Below are 23,280 nucleotides of genomic sequence, written 5' to 3' on the forward strand. Positions count from 1 at the left end.
CTAAGGTACTGTACCTGGGGACCATGCAACTTTGTCACTAGTGCCGCACTCCCTAGCGAGTGGCATCAGGCTGTTGGGAATGACTTAGTCACAATGCAGTGATAGCACCATTTGGAGCTATTGTGTTTTCTAAGTGCTTTATTGGGATTTAATGTTTAAACATTCATATATTTGCTTGTGTATGTTGTTTTTTTGTTGGTTTGGTCTTGTTTTATTTAAATAGATATTGACTATTTTTCTAAGTGTGTGTGGTGCCCATTGTAGTGTTTTCACTGTGTTACTGTGAGTGGGCACAAATACTTAACACTTTGCCTCTAAGATAAGCCTGACTGCTCACGCCAAGCTACCAATGGGGGTGAGCAGGGGCTATCTTAGGAGTGTGACCTCTTTACCCTGACTACTTGGACAGGGTATAAACTAACTGTCAACTAGATATCCCATTTCTAACACTCACACTGGTAGAAATACTCAGGACCAGTATATGAGGCTATGATAACTTAGTCCTTGGTTAAACAGACATTTTTTAAATTAAAATGTCAGTTGTAACACTGTAATTGAACTGCAAAGTGTGCTAAATGTTGTTCACAGCTGCTTAGTGTTTGAATGTGAAATACAAAAAAATTCACTTCTTTCTGCAGTGTCTATACAAATGCTGTGTTTCGTAAAATCTCAGCAAACTTAATTTATACAGTATAGAAGTACATGTAGAAAGCAAGACAAATAGACTTTGATTATCTACACTGCTAACATAGTTTCTGTGATCTATCATGTTATCAGCATAAACTTTGTCACGTATTTTGTAAAATACCTAATCACTTTTCTCTACTAGAACTCTGCAATGCACACAGACAAGAGCTCTATTTCACACCACATTATATTTACTGTTGTTTGGTCAACTTCAAAGACTTGGAGTAGAACAGGTCCAAGAAAGGGTTATCTGCATCCAGCCTTCATTTATCTGTTATTGGTAACTATGACTCCTTATCCCTTTTTACAGAACGGGTCTCCAACCCGCATTTTAGTCATACTAAGAATGAGGTGGAAGTCAGATTGTAACAAATACACCTTTTGGGTTGTCTATTGAGTTTTTTTTTTTAACTAGCCCTACTAATACAGTTTTCATCCTAGCTGTTACCCATAAGTAATGCTTTGAGGCCTGCAGGGTAAGATGTGCAATCTGCAAAAGTTGCACACACCTAATATTTAGTTTGTTATGTCCCAGCAGTGACAGGTTACAAAAGCTCCTTGAGCAGTGTAGGAAAGTAGCCTCTTTCTTGGCATGGCTACCCCCAGTTTTCTGACTTTTGTCAGTGTGATTGACTGTGTTCACTGGGATCCTGCTAACCTGGATCCCAGTGTTTATGCTCTTTCCCTTCTAACTTGGTGACTTGTACCATTTTCACCCCACATTTGGCACACTGGTGCCCCCATGTAAGTCCCAAGTATATGGTACCCAGGGCATTAGGGTAGCAGGGGATCCCCATGTGCTGCAGCATGTATCATGCCACCCATGGGGAGCCCATGCAAAGTGTTCTGCAGGCCTGTCATTGCAGCCTGCGTGAAAGGGTGCAGCAACCCTTTTTCACTACAGGTCACAGCACCAGGTCACTGTAAGTCACATCTATGGCAGGCCCCCTAGCCCAGAGGGCAGGGTGCAAGTACCTGTGTGTGAGGGCACCCCTGCACTGCCATTTTCATAGACTTCGTGAGTGCAGGGATGCCATTTTATGTGTGTACTGGACATAGGTCACTACCTATGCCCAGCTACATAATGATAACTCTGCACCTAGGCATGTTTGGCATCAAACATGTCAGAATCATACCCCAATAGTGTTGCCAGTATTGGAAGTATGATTCCATGCACTCTGGTGGCTCCTTAGAGGACCCCCAGCATTGCTCTTACCAGCCTTCTAGGGTTTTCCGGGTAGCACAATCTGCTGCCACCCCTCAGACAGGCTTGTGCCCTCCTGCTGCTTGAACAGCTTAATCCCAGGATGGCAGAACACAGGATATCCTTTGGGAGAGGGGGGTAACACTCGCTCTCTTTGGAAACAGGTGTTACATGGTTTGGGAGGGGTAGCCTCTCCAAGCCACTGGTATGCTTAGAAGGGCACATTTGGTGCCCTCCATGCATAAACCAGTCTACACCGGTTCAGGGACCTCCAGTCGCTGCTCTGGAGTGAAACTGGACAATGAAAAGGGGAGTGACGACTCCCCTGTCCATCACCACCCCAAGGTGGTGCCAGGAGCTCCTCCAAAGGGTCCCTGGGTCCTACCATCTTAAATCCAAGGTTAGGAGGGACCTCTGGGAGCATTTGAGTGGCCAGATCAGGCAGGTGACGTCAGACCCCCCCTCCTGGTAGGTGGTCACCTGGCTAGGTGACGAATCCCCCTTTCAGGGCTATTTAGGGTCTCTCTCTTTGGTGGGTCCTCAGATTCAGCTTGCAGTATTCCAGCAGGACTCCTCCACAACCTTACTTTGACTTCTAGCCACTGGAACCACGACTGAACCCTCAAGGAACACAACAATCTGCATCCACAGCAAAGAATCTGCTTGCAACATTGTTCCCACTGCTCCTTCCAGCTTCTGCAACATTTCCCCAGCTGGGCATCCTCTGAGGGTGCAAGTCTTCAGTCTGCACAAGAAGAAAGAAGGAATCTCCCTTGAAGTGAAGGAGTGAAGGAGTCACTCCCCTGCATTCGCAGGCACCAAATGCAACAATGACTGGCTGTGTGTATCTCCTCTCATCCTGAGCTGCATGGATCCTGCATCACAGGTGGTGGTCCAGAGTAGTCTCTTGGTCCTCTCTTGGTGAAGGTAAGCCCTTGCCTTCCCACACAGGACAGTAGCCCCATGCACCACGTCTCTTGCAGCTGCCAAGGCTTGTTTGCATCTCCTCCAAGGGATCTTCAGGTCCATGTAGCCCCAGCCCCCAGCACTCTTTCTTGTGACTCACAGCCCTCTGCGTGCCTCTCCTGCAGCGTGGGACCCTTCTTCAGTTGTGCTGTGTGGGCTCCTCTGTGACTCCTGGTTCCTCGTCCAGTGGGTTTCCTGTCAGGGCTGCCTCTTCTCCTATGGACTCTCTGCCTCTTTGAAGGTCCCCCTTGGTCTCACCCCATGGGTTGAGTCCTCCTGGACATTGCTGGTACCTGGTAGCTCCATTTTTGCTTCACCGCGACTTCTGCCTTTGCCAAGGCTTGTTGGTGGCTTTTCTTCGCCACTCACCAACTGCATTCCTTCTTCCGCCGTGGGACGTCGACTGCATCCTCCAGGAACTCTTCACCTGTTTCAGGGCTGCATTCCTGACCGTCTTCGTCTCATCATCGACCAACTCCTGCATTCACAGTTGGGTGGGTAGTAGCTCCTACCCCTCCTGGACTCTCCTGCAACTTCTGGACTTTGTCCCCTTCTTCGACAGGTCTTCCTCTTCAGGAATCCACTGCTGGGTTTTTGCATTATTGTCTGGGTGTTGCATTTTCTTCATTCTCTTCCTTCAGGGTGGTCTGGGGAAAATCCAGTAATTTACTCCTTTTCTCCTGGTCACTAGGGGGCACTGTGGTACTTACCTTTGGAGTTTCCTAGTACCCTCAGCTCCCCTCTACACATTCCACTTACCTAGGTGTGGGTCCTGTGTTCGCATTCCATTTTTTTAGTGTATGGTTTGGGCTCCCCCTAGGGTCACTATTGTCTATTGCTATTTGTACTGTTTACTAACACTTTCTATGCATATTGCTGAGTACTAGTGTACATATCTAGTGTGTTACTTACCTCCTATTGGAGGGTTGCCTCTGTAGTACTTTCTGGTATTGTTTCACTAAAATAAAGTACCTTTATTTTTGTAACACTGAGGGCCTCATTATGACCCTGGGAGTCTTCTGACCGCCAGGGTAAAGGTGGTGGTTTCACTGCCAACAGGCTGGCAGTGAAGACCACCACATTATGAGGGTGGCGGGTTGGCCTCTGCCAACCTTCCACATCTCCACTCATACCGCCAGGGCGGTCGGGTCCACAGAAGACCACCGGCGGTATTAGGAGCCACCTTTAAACCAGGGTTTCCATGGCAGCAGCACTGCCACAAAAACCCAGGCGGAAATGGTACCGTGACAGGGAACTTCTTCTCTGTCACCAGTAGATGACTCCCACTGCCCCCGCAAGCACAATCCCAGTCCACCAAGTAGAGTGACCCCCTTCACCCCACCCCTCCACCAAGAAGAGCAACCCCTTCCCCCACCACTCTTCCCGCATACATACACATGCAGACACCCACACGCACCACACATACACTCATTCACTTACACTTACATACACACATTAACACACACGCATCCATACTCGCATTCACCTCAGCAATCATACATGCATTCAACCAAGCATGCACACACCCATCCAAACATGCATACACACACCCATTCATACATGCAAACACACACCCATTCATACTCAGATTACACTCACGCAAACACACATACTCACACCCATTCATAGATGCATGCGCACACGTAGACAAACACGCATTCACCACAACACTCATACTCGCATACACACTTACATATATACAAGCACTCACTTCTACCTTCAGGCACGCATACAATGACCCATTCACACATTCATGCACACACGCACACACAACACCCCCCAACTCTGTTGGACGATCAACTTACCTGGTCCGGGGAGGAGGTCGTCCTTCAGGGAATGGGAAAAGACACTTTCACCACCAGCAGCACCCTACCATCAACGACTACTGCTGGATTTCCACACAAAGTGTGGCAGAAACCCAGAAGTACTTGCAATATGATGGTCTCCTACTGCCCACAGCTTTGGCAGTCTTCAAGGATGACTGCCAATGGGGGGGCCTGAGTGTTTTCTTTCAAGTGTGTAAGTGCTGTGTGACTGCAGTAGTATTGCATGAGCTTTGCACATCTCCTAGATAGGCCTTGGCTGCTCATCCACAGCTACCTCTTGAGAGCCTGGCTTCTAGACACCGCCTACACTATACTAATAGGGATACCTGGATCTGGTACAAGGTGTAAGTACCTTAGGTACCGACCACATGCCAGCTTCCTACAAGCAGCATAAGCTCACATACCTTTTAGTACAATAAAAGTCTATTTTAATAAATTAAATCTGTTTGAATAGATACATTCTATTTGAATAAAGGCCAATGTTTTTAGGTCATGCTGGGAAAATGCTAACAAAATGGCTGGCACATCATTAGCTTATTTATCAAAAATCGAATTCACTGGCAAGTATGGATTTTTGTTAAATATACTGCAAAGATAATTTCATTAAAAGAAACGTATTTATGCCTAAGATACGTTGCAGTACATCACTAGCTTTTCTGGCTTCTCTGTACTTCCTCTGTAGTAATATTATACTGAGTAGGTGTGAAAATGCCTTCTAGGGAGATGACAGTCAACTTGATTCTGCTGCCAGGAATGATGGAATGAGTAATTATAGGTCACTTTAATTAGAATGTACAAGTGGGGAGTCAACAGGAAAGGATGCTCTCTCCAAAGATAAAGATTAAAGGCTGACCTTTTCACGTGTTTATACCAAAGAGGGCCCTGGCGTAAGAAAGTGTTCAGGTGAAGGAAGGGCTTCCTAGATACCTTGTTTGTGCCCCAGTTGCGCTGCTGTCTAAACCATTCTTCGTTGGGTTTGATGGGGTATTCCCTCATTTCAATAAGGCAGCCACAGGGAAGAGATTTGGAGCTTTAGACATTGGTGCTGGGATCCTGGAAGTACTCTCAAGGTTCGAGAAACCTGGCCTCCAGCAGCCTTGGGAACTGAAAAGGTTGCTAATCCTTCATGAAAGGAACAGCTGATAGACTGGACTGCATAAGAGGCTGCTAGAGATCTGACTGAAATGGGTAGTTGAGCCTGACTCCCACTGTGGAACTTTATCTGGGAGTATAGGAGCCTACAGAAGCTGATTGAGAGTCTCAAGAGAGTCTCAAGAGTGACCAGAGACAAATTATCTAGCATCTTGCAGAAATGTGAGAATTTAGGGTATAGAGGGAAGTAAGTCAGAGCGGTATGTTTCCTCCTTGCCGGTTGCTGGCGTCCCCAGGATCAGTGTCAACAAGAGAGGAAGAATTTAAGTCTACCAGCTTGAAAGGTAACTGACACTAACACTGCCCTCTCAGCCCCCACTAGGCAGACCTGTTTGCTGGTAAAATTGTTGTGCTTTTGGCTGATTGGCTAATTGTAATAATACATGCTAATTAACATTGACTTTTACATCCTGCTAGACCTGACAACCTTAGGGTAGTCTTCCCCCAAACCTTTTGCCTTCTCCTGTTTTGCTGAAATTCTTTTTGTTGGCTTTATGACTGTGCACGTTTCTACTGCTAAACAGTGCAAGCATGCTTATGCTCACTGAATTGACACATTAATTTACTTGTATGTCCCTACTAAAATGGTGCCACATTTACCCACGGTCTAAGCCTTCCTTTTAATACATATAAGTCACCCCTGGGGTAGGGCCTGACCAGCCCATTCGGCGGGGTGCATTGTGTTTAAAAAGTTGATCATGCACTTTTATGTTTTACAAGTAGTTATTCATAACGTCTTTTCCAGGGCAACAGCTTTTGTCAAGTACCAAACTCTTAAGTCAAATAAGGCAGACATATTTTAAAGTTACCTTGTTTTGTGAAAAGCTTGCTACGGACTATCTCATTCATGGACTGTACTTTTTGTTGTTGCAGTTTGTCCGGTGGAATGCAGGTGTAAAATTCATATAGAAGTTGGCTGCGCATTGAAAAAAAGACAAGAACATTTACAGACATGCTTCAAACAGGCTGACATATCAGGGAAACACTCTTAGTTGATTCATCTCTAACCACCAAGAACACATGCAACAGACGTACACATTTTCTGTAAGGATCTCTACCTGTCAGGCAGAGGGTGGAGTCACCAATGCTGTTTCATGTGCTATGGCTAACCTCTCATAATATTGAATAAGGGCAGCAGAATCTCCAGAGGCAAAGTAAAGAAACACCTTATATATCATTTAGTCGCAAGTCTCAATGCTTAATCCTCCCTGAGACTTAGAAAACGCACACGTTTACAGTTTAGCAAACTACAGTAAATTTAACACACAAAGAATGCAAAATCAATGGCAAATTACCAAAGAGAAGGGAAAATCTATATAACCCACTAAATTAGGAGGATGTTAAAGAGAAAATGGAAAAAAATGGCTTTTAATGTTTCGTAGGATTTATATAGTTTGGATACAATTATGTTAAACGTAAACGAGAATTAACAATCAACTTTAAACAGATTCTCTGGGAGAAAGATTTACAATCCGCCTAGTAATTAATTTTGAATAGAAAGGGTGGCTAAAGGCATTTATATTTGCTATGACTGAACTCCACAGCATCCAGGTCTGAAGGCTTCTCATCAGCATTCCAAAGATATCCGTAAGTTACCCTTGGCACTCCAATTGAAAGAAGAGGCTATGTACAAGAATTACTCTGAGGGGAGTGCCTGTGTGTGGATGGGGGTTACAAGGGTTCCACAGCTCAAAAAGCATTAGAGTTGAAAGAAAACCCACTAAGCATTAAGCTCATCAAATCAAAAAGCTTAGGCGCTATGTACTACACATTTTAATAGAAACTGGTAAATGGAAACTGGTGTTAACAGCTTTAAACCTTTTCATTCAAAGTAGATTAACCAAACCAATAACAGAGAAATTAACTGCAGGCGATCTATATCTACATGGCAAGCTGAGAAGGTATTGCCATGGCATTTGTAGAGAGTTCAGCGCCAGAATTAGGCCAATTCAAATGTGAAGTCGATAAGTTAGAACTTCACGATTTGTCTAAACGGATACAGTTATATTTGGACTGAATTGACCTTATTGGAGTCAAACATCACCACTTTGGAAGTTCTCAAGGGAAATACAATTGTGCCTCCATTAGGCTGCAAGGGATGACTGAAACAATGTATAAATAGATTTAAAAGAATAGACAAGATAAAACTCTACAGGATAACATCGTGCCAATGCCTTACTCAATCATACTGTGTTCTCCCAGTAATTGGTAGATAGCAGGGATACTGTTAGCATCATACAAAAACATTTTCAAGTCTCTCTGGCTCCATTGTTACTCTGGGATTCGAAAAGGCCAGAACACAAAGCCTGTTGGCTCTTTGAAGTTTATCATAGTTCCATATGCAACAGGGAGCAGAAAGGAAACCGAGCAAGGATAGGCTCTTACATAAGTAAAAAAGCATGTATGCCCCATAGTCCAGGGAGACATTAATTCATTATTGATCCCAACTGGTACAAAAAGGATTGTAGACGCAGCATTTACTAAAGGAAAGATGGCATCTCTTTAGTACAATGTTCATTCATTTCAGGCACCAATTTTGCTTTCGCATAAATAAACAAGCAAACCCTTTTATCGTCGGGTATTTCTAATTATATGTTTCACTAATCGAGGGAAAATGGCAGGAAGCTTCAAAAAGAGGGGCACTGGCATACGGTATAGAATCAGATGTAGAAAAAACGATTAGATTAAATAATAAAATAGCTTCAGAACCTGTTTGACCCTGGTGTATTCTGTCTTTCTGTAAGAAAGGCTCAATTCTCCAACACATTTTCAAAGAAGCCTTCTTAGATAGCCATTATTCATTAGATGTTTTAATTTTCCTGACCAGCTATGCAAGTACAAAAACAGAGAAAGATGGCTGCGTACATCAAGTCCTAATATATGCTACTTTTTTGCCAACTGAAGGTCATGTCGATTCTTGTAAATTTGCGACCGTTTTTGAGTCACTCAGTCAAATCTGGGGTTGTGTAGAGAAGGCAGGAGGTTAAAAAATGAGGGAGTAAGTAGTGAAGATAAACAGAAAGGATCCTCATATTCGCATGGGTGAACAGGGGGATCCCACAATAGACGACGTTTGAGTCAAATCAGAGGAAATGGATTAGGTTTTGGGGAAGGAAAATAAAAGAAATGTGCTGGATATGTTGTAATAAATCAAAATAAAGTGTTGGCAGCTGTGTCTAAGTAGTTGCATCTCTCCAGAAAAAAACATGCTGAACTGATGAGGAAACATAAAAGAGCATTTTAAACTTGTAATTCTCCCTTTTAGGAAGGATTATCATTTGGCAGGAGATAAATTGTGCAGATGGAGGGGTCAATAATTGATCCAGAGAAAGACACGATTGTTTCCATGAACGAGAAAGTAAACGAAATAGTCCACAGCACTTCGAGATATGTAAGTTACAGTTCTGGAGTACATTTACACTACAATTTTGTGAACAGTCAAAAATTAATAAGCTTACTCAAAAGTGTAAATTACACATATGTACAAGTTACCTTTGTGAATCAGACCCATTATTTCCTACATGGAATCAGACACAAGAGGATCGGTCAGATGGACCCTTTCAGAGTATCATGTGTAAACCAATAGATACCTTTTTTAATAGAACAGGGGATTGGTTGAGGCTCTTGAGACGGTATAAGAGTCATCCTATGTGACGGTCAATGCATTGTGTATGTTTAAAGCATTTATTTCTTAGCAGTCATTCTTGGGACATCAGTAAAGAGGGGTCAGTGCTCTAGTAGTCTGCAGCCTGTTGACTGCTCCAGGCTGGTGCTATTAAATGTGGCTGTTGTGCGGATGTGCCAAAGAGATGCCAAAGGCAAGCCCATCTGCGCCAGACCACGTCTGAACGGATCCAGGGATGCTGCCCCCTTTCCCTCAGGTAAGCTCATCTGTTCTGCTCTGCAACTGCTTGCCCTTCACCCTATTGTTAGAGATGCTTGTTCCCCACTTTCTGATTTAGAGCACACTGTAGCAGTTAGAAAGTTCCCACACCGTGAGTTTATGACTACAACCGTGCATTAAAAGTCTCTACCCTCTCTAGTGAACCAATCTGAGCATTGTATGTCTAGCCCTGCCCAGAACTACTGTAGTTTTAAGTTTTTTAATTTAAAGTGTCGTTCACTTTTAAAACATCATTGGGATATGTTCAACCTTTTTATGGATCAAGACTCTGACACGCTCTTTTTAACAGAAACCTGGCTCAACGAAGCTTCTGGGCCAGAGGCTAACTCAGGTTTTCCCTGATAAAAATGGAGGCGGTATTGCTATTATTTTTAAAGGTTTAACATCCAAAATAGATAACCTGACAATCCCCGGGGGTGAAGCTCTTCTTTTTTTATTGTTTTTTACTAAGAATTTCACTCTGTTGGGTGCTTTGATATATCACTCACAGTGCAGTACGGCCAACTGGGGTTCCAGTGTCTCAGAAGTTCTTGCTTCGCCTATTCTTCTACTTTAGAATTTTACTACACTGAGTGATCTCAACATCTATTTCGATAAAGCAGATTGCAGCATGTCTTCGTCTGTTATATAGGACCTTGCTGGTCCTAATGTCATCTTATTACAAACTCTCCTACTCATGCCGCTGGCCATATGTTGGATCATATATTCACCAACCTTAGTAGCTTATAGACAGACCAACTGATCCCTTAAACATGGACTGATCATTTTGCAGTCCCTGTTCAATGAGAGAAACTCCTAAGACATCTTTTGGGAGGAGCTGATCAAAGCTTGATATTCCAGCCCTTAACTCCATACTAGCAGCCAACTCCCCCACATTGCGCGATTCCACAGAGTCTGATGCTGACACGTCGGACTCCTGGACCAGACCCTCACTTGATGTGTTAGCTTCCATTACCAGCAAAAAAACTATAATCATGAGGACAAACTAAGATATGAAGTGGCTCTAAATAATTACTAGAAAGAATGTAGGATTGCTAAATCCAAAATGTATTCAGATAAAATTACGGTGGCAAAAACTGCCCTAAAACTGTATTTAAGGTAGTCAAGAATCTCTCAGATCTGGCCGGTACTGACCCAATTATCCCTCTCAAACAAGTTCAGTTTAATGACACTGCAGATTATTATTTAAAGAAAATTGCAGATATCCAGTCCTCCTTTGCAGGCACTCCTGTGGTAAGTCCATCTGAAGTTCCCTTCGATGCAATACGTGTCATGAATACCTTCTATACTTTAGATGTGACATTATTCAGCTCACTGTTGGCAACTACCAGATCAGGCTACCCACTTGACCCTTGTCCTCCTTAGATAATGGGCAAGCTGATGTTACCAGTTATGGAGCAATCTATACTGCTATTAAACTCTTCCTTGAAGGTAGGCATTGTTCCTTTAGCATTGAACTTGTTCTGGTTATAGCTTTATTTAAAGACAAGCCTCTTATATTCTCAAACTATAGGCCTACATCACATTTGCCTACATTGGCTAAGGTGTTGGAAAAAATGTCAACTTGCAGCTTATATTCCAACATCAAACTAAATGGTTTACTACACCCTCTGCAATCAGGCTTCAGGTCTGGTCATAGCACTGAATCAGCCCTACTTGCCATTACAGAATATCTGCGCTGTCAGTTAGACAAAGGGAGCAAGGCGTCACTGATCCTTTTAGATCTTAGTGCCACATTTGACAGTGTGAACCGCTCTATTCTGCAGTCCAGACTATGAAATATGGGTTTATGGCAAAAAGCCCTGCAGTGGTTAAGTTCGTTTTTACACAACCACACCTCTCAGGTTCACTCACATCCTCAAAGGTCTAAGTCACACCACTTAGGGCCTGATTATGATCTTGGTGGAAGGGATACTCAGTCACAAATGTGACAGATTTCCTGTCTGCTGAATTACAAATTCCATTATATCTTATGGAACTTGTAATACGGTGGACGGGATATTCGGCACCTTTGTGTCAGGTTATCCCATCTGCCAAGATTGTAATCAGTACTTTAGTCTCTGGGGTGCTGCAGGGCTCCACCTTAAACCCTCTTGTCATCAACCTTTAAATGGGACCTTTAGCTGAGATCAAAGAATCCCATCAGCTTACTTTGTTTTACTAAGCATGATGATACCCAAATGTGGCAAGCTTATTATTCAGAATAACCAGAAGGCCGAACCGCTGAACATCTGTCTAGCCCAAGTTTCATCTTCGATGAATATGATCTCTTTAAAATTGCCTGGAGACAAGATGGAGGTCCTGCTGGTGGGCAACCAATCTCATCTTTGGGGTCCTCATCTGTGGTTGTTTATCATGGATAGAACTTCCTCACTGGTTCATCTGGTTAAAAACCTAGGGGTATGGCTTAAAGATGAGCTGACCATGAGTCACCAAATCAACAAAGTATCTACTATCTGTTTTGGCATCCTTAAGTGGTTCAGGAAAATCTTGGCGTGCCTCCCGCCCCCTGCTCAAAGAAAGAACTTGTTACTTACCTGTAACTCCCGTCCTCCAGAATTGGTATCTTTCCCCAATGTGTCAATGTGTGGGACACGTACTATGTAAACAGAGTTGAGGTATTGTTGTGCCCAGGTTATATGAAGTGTCTCTTCAGTGTATACATTTTTGGGCATCTTGATAGATGTTGTCACCCTGATATCGTACCGGTTCAGTAATATTTGTCTGTGTTTTTCAGCCCCGTAAACTATGCGCCAAAAGGCAACCAGCCTTAGTGTCACCCACATAATAACATTGTTTGTGTGTGTATTCTATCTTATCTTAGGGCAATTTTAGCAACACAAAAGGATGGTGGACAGAGTATTGAAACTTTTCAAACACTCACCCCCAGTCACAGATCTGGGTTTAATCCATCGTTCTTTTGCTCATCATGCCATCCCAGTTTGGACCCAGCCATATGCAAATCAGTCTTGACCCTGTTCCCGATGGGAACAGGACAGGTCCTCCCTGGACCAGAAACAAGCATTCTGGGACTGATTTCAAAGTATCACTTTTCATCAGCCAGGCTAGCTTGAATCCAGTGGCACAGTGAGCAAGGGACCCACGTCTGGGCATACCCTTCCCACTTAGGGCAACTTTAGCAACACAAAAGGATGATGGACAGAGTGTTTACACTTTTCAAACACTCACCCCAGTCACAGATTTGGGTTTAATCCATCGCCCTTTTGCTCACCATGCCACTCCAGTTTGGACCCAGCCATATGAAAATCAGTCTTGACCCTGTTCCCGATGGGAACAGTCCAGCCCGAACTGTCAGGCCAGGTCCTCCCTGGACCGGTAACAAGCTTCCTGGGACTGTTTCAGAGTATCACCCTTCATCGGCCAGGCTAGCTTGAATCCCACGTAGGGCAACTTTACCAACACAAAAGGTCTATCTTATCCACATCAAACGCTTTAGTCGTTAGTTGCCGCTGTACCCTGTGAGAGATGGTACATTTGTGTTCCTCCTCAAGGTCCTTCACTTGATTCTCTAATCTGTGTCTCATGTTTCGTCAGTCTTCATTGAATTATTTTGATATGCCTATGAAAGACCCCTGTAATATTGCTTTCAGTAAGTCCCATAGCAACGCAATCAGGGTCTCGGGGGTGTCATTGAAGTCTAGGAATGTATCAATGGCTTTGTCAATTGCGTTTCTTGTTGAGTTGTGTTGCATTAACTTGGAGTTAAGGCACCAAGTGCTGAGCTGGGGTGCTCTAGATGGAGTGCATAAAGTGAGGGTAACGGGTGAGTGATCAGGCAGTGCAGCAGGCCCTGTTTCAACATCTGTGACCATCACAGTCAGACGGAGCGAGGTGAGGAAGAAGTCTATCCTGCTGTAAGTTTGATGGTCGGCAAACTAATAAGTATAGGGCAGTTCGGTAGGAGTCGAATGGCAAATATCTACGAGGCCCATTTCAGTTAGCCATTGAAAACCCTCTGCTGTAAATGCTCCAGTTTGTCCCACTCCCAGAGCTGACCTAACCAAATATGTGTCAGGTGTGAAGTTAAAGTCCCTGCCTATTAATATGTTGGATTCAGGAGATGTCACCACCCAGCCCACTGCGTCTGGTATGAAGAGTTCCTGGTGGTCAATGGGGGAGTACACTGTAGCTATAGTGAGTGTCAGGGATTGTAAGGAGATATATAGTAACAATAGTCTCCGCTATTTTGGCCTGTGTTTGGATCACCCTGCCCAGAAATTGGGTAGCTACTATTATTGCAACCCCTGCTCGTTTGTTTGGGCCCGAGGAGAAAAACTGTTGATCAAACCAGCAGGAGTGCATTCGATGCCAGTCCTTCTTAAGTAAGTGAGTCTCCTGTAGGAGGCAAATATCGCATTTGGATTCTCTGATCATGGAGAGGAGTGCCAGGCACTTCACAGGGGTGTTAAGGCCTCAAACATTGAGTTTTTAAGCATGCAGCAGAGTAGTCATTAAGTACGTCCTATAAGGGGGAACAAGTGGTATACATGGTGGATGAGGCATCCATCCTCTGGTTATCTGGGGTGGACCGCCTTGGCTGAGGCATTAGTAGTGCAGAGTGCGGTACAGGGAGAAGGAATACATAAAAATAACAACATAGCAAAACAAGTCTGCACCCTCGTCTTGGAGTGAACTATGTCAAACAGTGGGGATCCAAGTATGTGGTAACTGGACATCTCAGTGTTCGATGGTCATGGCAATGACAAGTGTTGCTCCTCCGCATGTTGTTCTGCCAGAACGTTTGCAGTGGTACCTCATCCAGGGGCTCCTGTAGGGGGGAGACATATGCCTGGGGGAGCAAAGATGGCCATCAGGAATGACACCGCACAGTAGCAGTCAATCATTTTTGGGATCGGATGCACTTCCCTTTTGCCGGAGTTGCTGGAGTAGAGCTGCTCTTTCCCTATCACTTTCCACTGAGGTAAGTTTGGTTGCAGGTTTTGTTCCATTTATTTGGTGGTGGTGTGGCTCCACTGACAGGCAAGTTAACGTGTCTGCCCCGTGGGGGTGAACTGCATCCTCTGAGGAGATAGTAAAAGCAAGGACCACCTGGACTTCCACTAGGGTGCACACCCCGTGTGTTTCCTTCGTCCAAATTAAAATAAGCCTGAAGGGGTGGCCCCAATAATATCTCACCCCCTTCTCCTGGAGTGAAGTAGAGGCCGGTCGTAGAGTTCTGCATCTTTGAAGGGTAATTGCCAACAAGTCCGAAAGATGACGCCTTTGTTCCCTCAAAGATGATAGTAGTCTTATCTCTTATGGCTGCCATGATAAGTTCCTTTTGCTTGTTGGAATGGAGGCACATCAGGATATCTTGGGGGATGCAAGGGGTCCTGGTGGGCCATCCCACCCTGTGTGCGCAGTCCAGAGGAATGTCTTTGTCTAGCAGAGTTGGCGCAATCTGGCAGAATAGGCATACCACATAGTTTTCTAGGTTTCCAGAGTCTCCTTGCATTGGCATGCCCTAAATACCTATATTGGAACAGTAGGACCTATTTTCTAAATCTTCAGGGCGTTAATACAAATATTTGTCTCTCACAGTTCCAGCAGCTCTTGCTGATGTGCATTGAGTTTTTTCTTACGTTGGTCACTCGCTGTCTCGAAAGTGTCTAATTGCTGCCCGCTTCAATCAATTCCAGTTTAATGCCCTTGACGTCCGCCACCATATACCTCTTGTTAAACTTCGCATCCTTGGCATGGTCTCCCCTAACTTTTTGCCTCTGTTTCCCAGGTTGTTGATGTGCACTGGACTTTGTTTTTGCTGCTTTTGTTACTGTTGGCACTTTATCACTGCTATCCAGTGCTAAAGTGCAAGTGCTCCTATGTAAAATGTATGTGTAATTGGCTTTCCATGATTGGCATATTTGATTTACTAGTAAGTCCCTAGTAAGGTGCACTAGAGGTGCTCAGGGCCAGTAAATCAAATGCTACTAGTGGGCCTGCAGCACTGGCTGTGCCACCTACATTAGTAGCCCTGTAAACATAGCTCAGACCTGCCACTGCAGTGTCTGTGTGTGTGCAGTTTTTAAACTGCCAATTTGACTTGGCAAGTGTACCCACTTGATAGTCTTTGTGGAAGGAGTGTCGGGTAATGTATAAGATCACCACTCCTTCCGACCCCTAAAGCAATGATCTGGTTGAGAGATTCAACCGCACCTTAAAAAGCATGATCATGGGCCTGTCACAGCCCTTGAGGTTGAAGTGGGAGGTCTTCTTACCATGCCTTCTGTTCGCCTACAGTGAGGTACCTCAAAAAGGGCTTGGATTCAATCCTTTTGAGTTACTGTATGGCCACCCTGTCAGGGGACCTTTGAGTCTGGTGAAGGAGGGCTTAGCGAAAGCCCCCAGTAAAGCTACCCAGGATGTATTTATCTACATGCTGGCCTTCAGAAACCAGACTGTTTGCTTCAGAGCTCTCACACAAGAGAACGTGGAAGCAAGCCAGGCAGACATGAAATGGTGATATGACCTGAATGCCACTTTGGTCGAGTTTCAGCCTGGGCAAAAAGTGTGGGTAATGGCACCATGGAGCCTAGGGTGCTCCAAGTCAAGTGGACTGGGCCATTTGAGGTGGTGGAGAGCAAGAGTGAAGTCACCTACCTGGTGGACTTGCGGACTCCCAGGAACTCCTTAAGGGTCCTGCATGTGAACTATCTCAAGCCATAGTTTGACTGGTCTGAATTTTCCATGCTCTTAGCGACAGATGATGGGGTGCAGGAAGAGAGTGACCCTCTTCCTGACCTCCTGTCTGCTGGAGAGAAAGATGGGTCTGCGGAGGGAGTGAACCTCTCCCCCTCCCTGACCACAGAACAACAGAGGGGCTGTCGCCAGGTATTGGGCCCGTTTGCCTCCCTGTTCTCCCTGATCCCAGGGGTCACACACTTGTGTACATATGATGTGGACACTGATGACAGTCCACCCATTAAACAAAAGGATTAGAGGTTGACTGATAAGGTCAGGGCTAGCATTAAAGATGAGGTATCTAAGATGATATCCCTAGGGGTAATTGAGTTTTCCATCAGTCCTAGGGCCAGAACTCTGGTTCTGTGTGGACTACCGGGGCCTCAATGTGGTCACTAAAATTGACACACACCCCATCCCTGAGCTGATGAGCTCATCGATCAGTTGGGAGCTGCCAAATACCTCAACACATTTGATCTGACATCTGGATATTGGCAGATTGCCCTAACTGAGGGGGCCAAGGAGAGGTCAGCATTTCCTACCCCAGATGGACATTTCCAGTTCAAAGTGATGGCATTTGGGATGCCAAATGCCCCAGCCACATTCCAGAGGTTGGTCAACCAGGTGTTGACTGGGCTGGATGACTTCAGCACAGCATACCTAGATAACATCGCAGTGTTCAGTTCTACTTGGGAGGAACACTTGGAGCATCTCTGCAGAGTGTTGGAGGCCCTGCAAAAGGCAGTCCTCACTATTAAGGCAAGCAAGTGCCAAATAGAGCAGGGTTCAGTGGTGTATTTTGGACACCAGGTAGGGAGTGGCCAGGTGGCACCTCTACAGCCAAAAATTGACACCATTCTGGCTTGGGAGCCTCCTAGGACCCAGACTGAGGTGAAGGCATTTTTAGGCCTCACTGGCTATTACAGGAGGTTTGTCAAGAGATATGGCACCATTGTTGCCCCCTTGAATGGGTTGACTTCCAAGAAGCAACCAAAGAAGGTGATCTGGAGAGAGGCTTGCCAGACCGCTTTTGATGCCCTGAAGGCTGTCATGTGCATAGCACCTGTGCTGAAGGCACCTGACTACTCCAAGGAGTTTGTTGTGCAGACAGACATCTCAGAGCATGGTATAGGAGCAGTAATCTCACAGCTTAATGAAGAGAGCCTAGATCAACCTGTAGCCTTCAACAGCAGGAGGTTACTTGGGCCGCAACATCTTCTCTCAGGGTGCCAAAGAGAGTCTCCAAGAATGTGTGGGTGTCATGCTCCTCATTAGTCAGTGCGGCCACTTCAGTGTCCGGCATTAGCAAGGAAGTACCAGGTGGTCGGTCGCTGCTCCGATTTTTTAGGTCATGGTTTGCTGAGCCTTTCTTTTAAAGTTGTATCCTTTTTAGAGCGGTTGGCAGTCATTGAGCTGGTTGCCGCATCACCGTCAAGTAGTTGCACGGTGCGGACCATCACCAATCAGATCACAGGTGCACACCAACCCAGAGTCTGTAGAGGCTCACCACCTGCTGACCAAGAGATATGTAGATTTGATTTGGCAGTGTGGCAACAACATTGGTGTCCTAAGTGCAGGCAGTGCCATATGAATGTGTAGTGCATTGAGTGCGGATCTGGGTTGGCAATAGAGAGTCAACAGTCAATTGGCAGTTGGGGTTCATGGTTGCCAGATAGGACCACAATCAACAGAGTGCTAGGCCCACTCCTCACAGGCCCCCATAGGTCGCAATCAAGAGCAGGAGACCACGGGTCTCAGAGTCCCTTTCACTCAGAAGGAGGCGTGCCACACCCTCCCCTCACTGTGTATAGTTCAGGCTGGTCTGGTGAGCACCAACGTTCATAGAGATGAGGTCCCAACACCCCCTCTGTTTCAGTGGGTGAGTGTGCATGTGTGCCTAGTAGCTGCCCTTCTGGTCAGGATGTTTAATGGTAAGGGGGTCCAGCAGCGAGAGCGCATGAGGTGGCCTCAGGGCCTTCAGATACTGCAAGCCCAGCCACAGGATTCAGGAGATGCACCGGTACCTTCAAGTTGAGGCTCCATGGGCAATCGCACTGTCAAAACTGTGTCCTTGCATGTGGATGTATGGTGGCCTCCCTGGTCCACAGATAGCATGGCGGCTGCGCTCTGCCAATGACTGTGTGTCAATCCAAGCCTGACAATGAGGGACATGCATTATTGCTCACTCACCTTCAGACCCGGAGCTGGTCGTGCAATCTTGTCGTGCTAATGGAGGTACAGGCTGCCAGTGTCTCGGGCCAAATGCTCACTCCTCACCGGACAAGGTACGGTTATTGTTTAAGGCCAGCGTATCTCATCTTCTTCAGCAGTCTGGCTGCGACCACCATATTAAAGGTACTGTAGCCAAGGCTGCAGGGGCAGCAATTGCTCCAACCACCAGGACAACAGTATCTGGGACATCCACCACTGCCTCACAGTTCTCTCCCAGAATCACCAGCAGAACCAGGGTACTATAGCCACTCAGAGAGTTCAGTCAGTGCTAATTACAAATTCCTTGCAGGTGAGCTCTGTGACGTTACTGCGACTTGGGTGCCATCTTAGCCACGCCCTCCAGGATCCCTTCTGAGGGTACCTGCTGGCATAAAACCAGCATTTCATGTTCTCTTGTGATGCAAAAAGATCCAGATTGGGTTTACCTCATCGCTGAAATATGGCATCCAGGACCAGTTGGTTTGATTACCATTCAAGACAACTTTGGGACGTTCTGCTCAAAGTGTCTGCTAGACACTTGTATACTCCTGGGAGATGTTCTGCCCTTAAGGTCACTTGATGTCTTAGTGCCCACAGTGCCAGAAAGTCTGAACTTCTTGGGACATAATCCTGGATTTTGTACCTCCCTGTTTGTTGAGGTAATGCATACACATTGTGTTGTCTGTTCTTATCAATACAGAGGAACCTTGATTCCTATGCAAGAAAGCTTGAAGTGCCAGTAAGATTGCTCTGAGCTCAGGAAGTTGATATGCAATTTCACCTGTTCTGGAGCCACTTGCCCTGAATCTGGAGATCTTGCAAATGAGTTCCCCATCCTTCTAGAGAAGCATCTGTTGTAATGACATATTCTGAAATGGGAGGAAGGAATGTCAGTCCTCCAGAGAGATTGTTGGAACTTGTCCACGATGGAAGAACTGCTTTCATGACAGGTATGATCTGTATGATGTCATCGAATTGTCCTTCCAACGGGAGCCACTGTGAGTCTAATTGCTCCTAGAATGGTCACATTTTGAAATGAGCATGAGGTATTAAGAGAGTGGCTGAGGACATTGTGCCTATGAGCGATTTGATCAGGCAAACTGAAGTACACTTTCTTCTTGAAAGGAAGCGGGCCAAAGCAGATAATTTCTGCTCTCTGTCTGCAGACAAGATTGTTTTGTTGAGTAATGTGTTTACAGTTGGTCCCAGAAAGATTATCCTTGTTGAAGGCGGAAGGAGAGACTTCTGGAAATTGACTCTGAGGCCCAGGGTTTGAAAGAGATGAACAAACTTAGCAGAATCCCTTGGCGCCTGTTGGAAAGATGGAGTCTTTATCAACCAGTTGTCAAGGTAAGAGAAAACGGATTGCTTTGTTCTTGCAGATGGACTGCCACTGGGGCAAGACATTTTGTAAATATCCAGGGAGTGGATTGAAGACCAAAGAGAAGGACTTTGAACTTGTAATGAGTACCGACTGCTTTAAATCTGAGGAATTTTAGATGGCTGGAACTGATGGGAATATGAAAATAGGCATACTGGAGATCGAGGCTGCTAAACAAATCTGTGTTTGAGAAGCTGGAGACTTTCCTGGAGTTAAACAATACGGAAAGATTGTTTTCCCAGGTGTTTGTTAAGGTTCCTGAGGTCGAGAATGGGATGCCACACAGCTGATTTCTTCCTCACGAGGAAAAAACAGAAGTAAAATGCCTTTACTTTTTGAGAATGCAGGTCCTGTTCTATGTCCCTTTTGACAATATGGCCAAAATCTCCTTGCAAAGAAGATGAATGTGAGAAAGGAGGAATTTTGTTGGTGGAGGTTGAGATGGAATTTGAGTGAACTCCAGAGTACAACCATGCTCGACGAGATCTAAGACCAATTTGTTCATAGGTATTTTGCTCAACTGATGTAAGCACTGGGAAATTCTGGCTCCCACTGAAGGATGAGTAGGGGTATAGCCGGTATATCAAAGATGTCACTGCTTCCTAGTGGTACCTCTGGCAGAAGCAGTTTGTCTCCTTCTTCGTTGTTGCTTAGAGTAGGCTGCTGATGGTGGTGCTCGATAGGGTTGATGCTGTTGCTAAGGTGACCAAAAGGACTGCTGGTAAGATTGTGGTTGGTAGCTTTGGTATCCTCCATGGTAAAAGTAAAATCCACTGCCACATGCGCCACAAAAAGTGGTCTTACAGAACTATAGAGTTCCGAGGGCTCAAGCTGTTTCTTTGTCCGCTTTTATGGCCTGCTGAGCTTCATCAACGACCTTCCCAAATAAGAAATCGCTGTCAAATGGCACACCAAGGATTTTGGTTTGCCCTTCTGGGTGGGACAACGTGGCCTTAAGCCAATCCTGGTGTTGAAGTACAGCAGATCCTGCAATTGCCGGAAGCCTATGGATGCAATATCCATTGCATAATCAATAATTTCAGATGCCATTTTTTCACCTTCCTGTAAAATGTGAAGAGCTTCGGTTTTCTTGTCATCTGGCAGGAAATCCAGGTAAGTGGCAATGTCTGAACCCATTTGGTGATCATGTCGCCCCAGAATGGCCAGAGAGTTTGTGGCCTGGACAATTGCACCTCACATGACTGTGATTCTTTTGCCGATATTGTCTAGCCACCTGTCCTCCTTGTCAGGTGGAGAAGTTAATAGGGGGGAAGGATTTTTAGACCTGTGTTGCGCAGCCTGCAAAATGACTGAATCAGGTCTTGGATGTCCAGTCAAACAAGCGGGTGAGTCCTCTGGCGCTTTGCATTTTTTATCTACTCTAGGAAAAATGGCAGGGACAGTTGCTGGTGTTTTCATGATCTTTGCTCCTTCCTCCCATATATAGTCTACAATCGGTATTGCTCTGATTGTCTTTCTGGATTGATCCATGAAATCCTACAGAAAACAGTCTGTTTAATAGTGATGAGAAGTTGGAAATGTTTGTCTGCTCTCTCCATTAGTATGTGAAAAACACCAATATCTCCCCAATGGAGAATCCACTGGCTGGGGTGCTGGTGAAGGTGGAGGAATGAGGTAATTATCCCGTTCACTGGTGATGGTGTTATTGTCTGTTATTTCTCCTTCTTCCCTATCTCCATCATCATCAGCACCATCATTATCTCTTGAGGAAGGATCTTCTCGAGGAACTATGGCAACGTAGGAATGCAGAGTACATTCTTGGGGAAGGTGGTGGAGGTAGATGCTCTGGCGATTTAGGTGCAGGCTTAGTTCGTACTGCAGGTGATTGTTGAGCTTCAGCAGGTGTTGAGAAACACGTGTAATAGTCAATAAGCACGCGTTGCAGGTCTTGGACCAGGGCAGCCAGAACATGGACCATGCCTAGTGGTGATGGATGAGGACTATAAGTATGGTATTGTTTCATGTAGTGATGAGTTTGGTAAACAGGCTCATAATAATCATTTTCTTCCTCATCATCCTCATACTTAACATACAATTCAGAGGGGCTGTGAGCTACACCAAACATCCCATAATCGCAGTCTGAGTCCTCAATATCCAATAAGTGGCTGGGTATAAGTGGTGACAAGTCAGCAGGTGATGTGAATTTAGGATGAAAGCTTTGAGGAGATGGTAAAACTGTCATTGACGAGATTGTCAACAGTAGCATTGATGGTGTGGACAACAGTAATGTTGATGGTCTTTTGTATTTGGATTTCATTGATGACGAGGAGGATTTTTCAGACGACCACATCTATGGTGTTGTTAACGAGGTAATCGATGACAGTGCATTGACACCAATGTGGTCATAGCTGTTGTGGTCAACACAATGGATCTCGTCGGTGGTGTGATGGTCATCGTCGATGAGGTAGTCTTCATCAACGCAGAAACCATTGTCAATGTTGTCGGTGGCAGAAACGATGATGACTGTGAAATCGTCGTTGGGTTTCTGGTGATGGAAATGTCACTTTTTGCTGCCATTGACAATGTTTTTGATTTAGATTTAGAGTCTGAGGAAACCCTTTTTTGTTTTCCTCATGGGAGGAGCCTTCCATAGATCCATAGTAGTCTTTTTGAAGGATTTTTTGCTTTGATGAGAGGAGTCATGGTGAGACCTGTTACTCGTTTTGGAAGTTTCTGAGGAGATGGAACACTGACTACTTTCCTCCTCAGAAACTACAACAGCCCTGTTCTTAAGCTTCTGTAACCATAATAAAAGTCCTCCCTCACGGTCTTTGAAGTTCTGCATATTTTGCATTCTCTCACCTTGTGGGTTGGATGAGGGCAATATAAATATTCTTTGTGTGGATCTTCTGAATGGAGCCTTTTCTTACCAAAGGTGGCACAGGGTCTGAAGAGTCCTTTCTGTACCAGTTCTGACATACTGGAACACAGAAATAACAATTTGGAAATCACCAAATCTGGAAAAATTGTGAAGAGCTCAGGGAGACTCCCTCACACAAGATGTGCAGTGAAGATCTGAGGGAAGATGCCTCTACTGGGAGTGTTCTATGGGTGCTGTCAACTGATTGGTCATTGTTCAACTTTGGTCCTTTTTAAAAAGGGCATGGATAGGATATTAAGCTGAATCTTGCATTCTCTTTACAGCCTAAAATACTGTTTATATACTGCTTACGATGATAGCTTGGGACTCTCACTTCGATGACGGGGAATGATTCAACCATGCAAG

The 23,280-nt window shown here is 45.1% G+C and overlaps 1 protein-coding gene across 1 annotated transcript in view; it reads right to left on the reverse strand.

The window, feature by feature from the left end:
* DOCK2 (dedicator of cytokinesis 2) overlaps nt 1–23,280 on the reverse strand; it is a 2,133,690-nt gene that overhangs the window by 1,393,344 nt on the left and 717,066 nt on the right. The window contains exon 25 of the mRNA XM_069199340.1: nt 6,645–6,751. Within this exon, the coding sequence (XP_069055441.1) occupies nt 6,645–6,751 (107 nt within the window). The remainder of the gene's footprint in view (nt 1–6,644; nt 6,752–23,280) is intronic.

The sequence above is a fragment of the Pleurodeles waltl genome, chromosome 7 (genome assembly GCF_031143425.1).
Source record: "Pleurodeles waltl isolate 20211129_DDA chromosome 7, aPleWal1.hap1.20221129, whole genome shotgun sequence".
Classification (NCBI taxonomy): Eukaryota; Metazoa; Chordata; class Amphibia; order Caudata; family Salamandridae; genus Pleurodeles; species Pleurodeles waltl.